The 6,361-nt window shown below is 37.8% G+C and overlaps 1 protein-coding gene across 1 annotated transcript; it reads left to right on the top strand.

Moving 5' to 3' along the window:
- Positions 1 to 238: 238 nt before the first annotated feature.
- Positions 239 to 6,361, top strand: LOC105794067 (26S proteasome non-ATPase regulatory subunit 1 homolog A). Its single transcript, XM_012623058.2, has 13 exons — positions 239 to 423; positions 1,295 to 1,364; positions 1,876 to 1,981; positions 2,194 to 2,305; positions 2,381 to 2,549; positions 2,710 to 3,182; positions 3,283 to 3,418; positions 3,510 to 3,758; positions 3,984 to 4,204; positions 4,292 to 4,550; positions 4,660 to 4,892; positions 4,992 to 5,511; positions 5,965 to 6,361. Exons 1-13 carry the CDS (start codon positions 269 to 271, stop codon positions 6,283 to 6,285), a joined length of 3,024 nt encoding a protein of 1,007 aa, XP_012478512.1. The 5' UTR covers positions 239 to 268; the 3' UTR covers positions 6,286 to 6,361.

Genomic DNA, 6,361 nt, shown 5'->3' with positions numbered 1-6,361 from the left:
TTTAATTCACAATTTCATTAATTTTGTAATTAAAAATATAATATTTAAAAGTTAGTGACATTAGAAGCTAGTTAACAAAAATAATTGAAGTTTGCTTACTTTAAAATTATACATGGATTAAATTGATAAGAAAGTAAATTACTACAGGTTATCTTTTACGACAAAATTTCAAAAGTAAAATCTCCAATTTACCCTTCTTTTATTGACGAAAGCCGGCCCCCATTAATTATAGAAAGTTAGGGTTTTTTTATTTTTGGGAGAAATAGTAATGGCGGCGGCAGCGGCGACGATGGTCAGCTCCGCTGGAGGGTTACTGGCGATGCTCAATGAGAGCCATCCTCAGCTGAAGTTGCATGCTCTCTCTAATCTTGTCAGCTTCGTGGATCAATTTTGGCCAGAGATCTCCACCAGCGTTCCTATAATGTAATACTTATTACTTTCTGTATTTTTTTCTTATTCTTTTTGTTAGGGTTTGCGGTTTGGTTATTTTGATCTGATTGGTTGTGGGTAGTTTTAAGGAAAACGGAGTGAAGAAAACTTTTGTTGATGTTTACTGAGAATTAGTTTGAATTTTGCAAGTGCGCTAGTTTGAAATTTTTGCTACGTATGGAGATTAGGCTTGTTTTAATTTATGGTTTTGGAATTAGGTTTTACCTTGCAAAAGGGGTTCAACATAATTATTGCAGTTTTGCTTATGTGATAATTGATTGCTTTAGTCAGGCTAGCTTGTTTGTACAAAAATTTTCAAGTTTCAGATTAGGAAGAACTAAAAGCAATTGTTGTGCTGTGTGGGTACTGATTTGTTTACTTAAGAAGTTATAACTTTTGAGTGAATAAAAAAATGGAAACGGTGATTTTCAAAATTTTACACTAGATCAATTCATTTTGGCTAGGGGCCTAAGGGTAGACATGGTAAATTGTGTCTGATTTGTGTTCTTGTATGTCGTGTCATGGTTGTGTTTTTAAGGTATTTTATATTTATATAAAATTTGATAATTAATATATCATGTTGTATATTTATATTTTGAGGCATTCATTTGTTCATGTTGTGGCTTTTGTTATATTTTAGTTATTTTTTCTATGTCGTAGCTAATATTGACAGATATACTGGAGGGGGATGTCTAGGTTTATCTTCATTCATCCACCTTCAGCTTATTTTAAATTTATGTATCACGTTTTTCAATTCTTAGATAGTTTATTTAAGTTTTATGTGGTGGAGTGATTCAAATTAAAGTAATGCACTGCATGCACGAGTTCCGTGCTTAAATGCTGATATTAAACTTGTGGTTTCCAGAGAAAGCTTGTATGAAGATGAAGAATTCGACCAGCATCAGAGACAACTTGCTGCGCTGCTTGTCTCAAAGGTCCTCTTCTCTTGTTCCTCTCAGTCTGTTTTTATAAGCATGCTTATGTTTTATGAGTGAATGCATATAACTAGCATATTTCCTGGAAATTGAGTTACTGATTTCTTTATGGAAATGGGAAAATAAAATCAGAACTACAAAATCTGATTCTTTGCATGTTTGGGACAAGTTTCTTAACCAATATTGTTGATTTAGCAAATTTTAGCACCCAACAAATGTTCACTTCTGAGTGATTAATGGAAAAAATCTTATTTAACATATCCTATTATGGACCAAATATATATTTATATGTATGTTTATGTATACAAACTTTTGGATACTATAACTTTCATTGGGTAACTTATCATGTCAAAACAATGTTGCAGTTTGATTGTGGAATGTTGTTTGAATTGTGTTTACAATTTGTAACTGAGAAGTAATAGAAGTATATACTTTCTGTCTAATTGATTGTTGCTTAATTCTCTCTCTGCTGACTTCTACTTTTTTGGGCTAATATTGTTCTTCACCTCAGGTCTTCTATTACTTGGGTGAACTCAATGATTCATTGTCCTATGCTCTTGGAGCTGGCCCCCTTTTCGATGTTTCTGAGGATTCTGATTATGTTCATACTCTCCTTTGTAAGAAGTTTGATTCATTTACTGTAGTTTGTAATCATTAATAACTGTTCGGTTACTTGAAATTGGCCCTGTATTTCTTAGGTGATTACATTTCACTTCAAGTGAGGGTTTACACAAACCTAGACGTTCATTTGGTGTTCTTTATATTGAATTTCAGTTGTTTTAATTTCGTCATTGCTAGCTGTTGATGGATTATATGCTCTTCATTTCAGCCAAGGCGATAGATGAGTATGCCAGCTTTCAGTCAAAGGCAGCAGAATCAAGTGCTGAAGTAGCATCAGTTGACCCTAGGTTAGAAGCTATTGTGGAGAGAATGCTGGATCGGTATGTAGAGCTTGCTTTTGTATTTGATGAATATATTCTGGGGCTAGTCTTCCTATCTCATTATTCTTTCATTAGGTGTCTGATGGATGGAAAATACCACCAAGCCATGGGAATCGCAATTGAGTGCCGGAGACTAGATAAACTTGAGGAAGCAATAACAAGGAGTGATAATGTTCATCTGACTTTAGCATATTCCATTAATGTCTCACATTCCTTTGTTTATCGCCGAGAGTATCGCCAAGAAGTAAGGAAGTTATTTTAGTAGTTTCATATAATCTGTAGTTTCTGTAAATGTCATAGCCACTGGTTATTTTGATGTTAATAAAACAATTTGTTTTCCTTTGTTAGTTTCTCTTTTCTTGGAATGCATGATCCTCAATGCCATTACTTTTTGGTTCATGCAGGTGCTTCGGCTTCTTGTTAAAGTTTACCAACAGCTTCCTTCTCCTGATTATTTGAGTATTTGTCAGTGTCTCATGTTCTTGGATGAACCTGAAGGTGTTGCTAATATATTGGAGAAACTTCTCCGTTCTGAAACTAAAGAGGATGCTCTTTTGGCTTTCCAAGTCGCGTTTGATCTTGTGGAGAATGAGCACCAGGCTTTTCTCTTAAATGTCAGAGATCGCCTTCCACCTCCCAAATCTCTGCCTTTAGAATCAGAACAACCAGGATCCACCGATTCTGCTCCTGCACAAAATGAATATTCTACTGCTCCAGATGTTCAGATGACAGATGGATCTTCTGCTTCTATGACAAATATGCATGATGCAGATCCTAAAGAAGTTGTGTATGCCGAGAGGCTAAACAAAATCAAAGGGATTTTGTCTGGAAAGACATCCATACAATTGACTCTACAATTCTTGTACAGTCATAACAAGTGAGGCATCAGTCACTTTTGTGCAATTTTTTGATTGAACTAAATTCTGATTGTGTTTCTTTTGGATATACAAGCTATTACTGATTTTGATTTGTCTTAGATCCGATCTATTGATTCTGAAGACGATAAAGCAGTCCGTTGAAATGAGGAATAGTGTATGCCACACTGCCACCATCTACGCTAATGCCATCATGCATGCTGGAACTACGGTAGACACATTCCTGAGGGAAAATCTGGTAAAATTTTTAGTCTTGCTTTTACTTTCTCTTTTAGATTAATACATGTATTGGATAGTGGTATACTTATTATTACTGTTTTGATTATTAGGACTGGCTAAGTCGAGCCACCAATTGGGCCAAATTTAGTGCGACAGCAGGGCTGGGTGTTATTCACAGAGGACATCTGCAGCAGGGGAGGTCTCTGATGGCTCCATACCTGCCCCAGGGTGCAGCTGGTGGTGGTGGGAGTCCGTACTCCGAAGGTGGTGCACTATATGCTTTAGGTCTCATTCATGCCAACCATGGTGAGGGCATTAAGCAATTCCTTCGTGATAGCCTAAGCAACACTAATATAGAGGTATATGATTTTCTTGGGCTATGATAACTTCTCTTTTTACAACCAATATAGATCTATAACTAAAGAGAAATGCTAAAGTGCTGACTTTCCATATAATCAGAAGAATACATGGTCAACAATTTGTTATTTCTTAGTTCAATGCCATTTCTGTGTTGGGATTGTTCGATTATCAGACAAAATGGCATTAAGTGAATGTGAAATAAAATGTTGGATACCTATATGCAGGTTATCCAACATGGTGCATGCTTAGGTCTTGGTTTGGCAGCTCTTGGAACTGCTGATGAAGAAATTTATGATGACATCAAAAGCGTGCTTTATACTGACAGTGCTGTCGCTGGTGAAGCTGCTGGAATCAGTATGGGTTTGCTTATGGTTGGAACTGCAAGTGAGAAAGCTAGCGAGATGCTTGCTTATGCACATGAGACCCAGCATGAGAAAATTATCAGGTAAATTTGGAATTTTTGTGATCTCAGTATTCAATGTGTTTTGTTGTGTCAGTGGTCCTTAATCGTGCTGTTCCCATATGGTTTCAGGGGTTTAGCGTTAGGGATAGCCCTTACTGTTTATGGAAGGGAAGAAGAAGCAGATACATTAATAGAGCAGATGACTCTGGATCAAGATCCTATACTACGTTATGGTGGTATGTATGCATTAGCATTGGCCTACAGGGGAACTGCAAACAACAAGGCCATTCGTCACCTGTTGCACTTTGCTGTATCAGATGTGAGTGATGATGTTAGGAGAACTGCTGTTTTAGCACTTGGGTTTGTCCTTTACTCTGAGCCAGAGCAGGTAGGGCTGTTTTTTCCTCATACATGGGAAGTAGTATGTTCAATATTTGAGGTTTGTCATCAGGCTATGAATTTTTGAAGATCTCATTGTTGTCTGGTCAATCCTGCAGACTCCTAGAATTGTCTCCTTGCTATCCGAATCTTACAACCCACATGTTCGATATGGTGCGGCTCTTGCAGTGGGGATTTCATGTGCTGGTACAGGATTGAGTGAGGCCATAGCATTGCTAGAACCCTTAACATCAGATGTTGTTGATTTTGTTCGTCAAGGTGCCCTCATTGCGATGGCTATGGTCATGATCCAGGTCAATGAAGCCAGTGATTCTCGTGTCGGAACATTCAGGTATGCTATTATCATTTCTTGTTTTCATTGTTTCCACTGGATGTGCAACAATTCTACATGCATATGCACTACTTAGCTAACTATGTTTTCTTAATCTAGGCGACAATTGGAAAAGATTATACTTGATAAGCACGAAGACACAATGAGCAAGATGGGAGCAATATTGGCCTCTGGGATCCTTGATGCTGGTGGGAGGAATGTAACCATAAGACTTCTTTCCAAGACAAAACACGACAAAGTCACTGCAGTTGTTGGTTTTGCTGTTTTTAGCCAGTTTTGGTATTGGTATCCCCTCATTTATTTTTTGAGCTTGTCGTTCTCGCCCACGGCTCTTATTGGACTGAACTACGACCTGAGGGTTCCAAGATTCGAGTTCTTATCACATTCAAAACCTTCACTTTTTGAGTATCCAAAACCAACTACGGTGCCAACCACCACATCTGCTGTTAAACTTCCAACTGCTGTCCTGTCAACTTCGGCAAAGGCTAAAGCTAGGGCTAAGAAAGAGGCAGAACAAAAGGCAAATGCCGAAAAATCATCAGGGCAAGAGTCCTCGTCTACTGCTCCAAATACCGGAAAAGAGAAATCGTCTGGTGAGAAAGACGGGGAAGCTATGCAGGTAAGATTCATGAAGTTATTATCTTTAATTTTGTGAATGATAATTTTTGGTTTTAGAAATGGGGGCTTAGCAGGCCGGGAACTTTATCACAAATTTTGTTGATTTAAACATAAATTTAGAATATTAGAATACGTTGCAACTCATATTATTTTTTGAACTTGTTTCTAACATTCATGTTTGACATATATGCTGACTTGGGTATGGGGATATGACCTCTAAGCATTCACCAAATACATTGAAAAACTTAGGGGGAGGGGGATTTTACACTCGAATATGGCGGTTGGAGGCAGTACTAAATTTCATTAAAACCAAAATAAATAGGAAGAAATCTCCTAGTATGTGTTAATTGTCTTTTGATGCGTGTTTGTGTTGGTTTGAGATTTGATCAGGTGATGATAAACTGAAAATGTTGTAAATGCTAACCCTTGGTCATTGATTCTTTATATGGGATAGGTTGATGTTCCTCCGGAGAAGAAAACCGAGCCTGAGCCATCATTTGAGATTTTGACCAACCCAGCAAGAGTGGTTCCAGCTCAAGAGAAGTTCATCAAGTTTTTAGATAGTCGGTACGTGCCCGTAAAGGCGGCACCGTCCGGGTTTATTCTTCTCAAGGACAATTGCCCTAATGAACCAGAGGAGCTTTCTCTAACAGATGCCCCAGCAACTACATCTCCAGCCGGTGGATCAGCAGCTGGACAACAACAGAGTTCTTCATTGGCTATGGCAGTTGACGATGAACCTCAGCCACCTCAACCTTTTGAGTACACTTCCTGATTCTGCTGGACATGTTTTGTTAAACCTGATATTTCTTTGTAACTTCTTTTTACTGAGTGAGTACATTTTAGTTCAA

This window comes from Gossypium raimondii, chromosome 3 (genome assembly GCF_025698545.1).
Source record: "Gossypium raimondii isolate GPD5lz chromosome 3, ASM2569854v1, whole genome shotgun sequence".
Lineage (NCBI taxonomy): Eukaryota > Viridiplantae > Streptophyta > Magnoliopsida > Malvales > Malvaceae > Gossypium > Gossypium raimondii.
The sequence above is the reverse complement of the archived record's forward strand: the minus strand, read 5'-3'. Positions and strand labels throughout refer to the sequence as shown.

What these genes read in the sequence shown, in the direction of transcription:
- LOC105794067 (XM_012623058.2), top strand. Translation starts at nt 269, where the DNA reads ATGGCGGCGGCAGCGGCGACGATGGTCAGCTCCGCTGGAGGGTTACTG. An exon ending in TTATGTTCATACTCTCCTTT is followed by an intron (nt 1,982 to 2,193) that starts GTAAGAAGTTTG and finishes TCTTCATTTCAG; the next exon opens with CCAAGGCGATAGATGAGTAT. An exon ending in CAGCATGAGAAAATTATCAG is followed by an intron (nt 4,205 to 4,291) that starts GTAAATTTGGAA and finishes ATATGGTTTCAG; the next exon opens with GGGTTTAGCGTTAGGGATAG.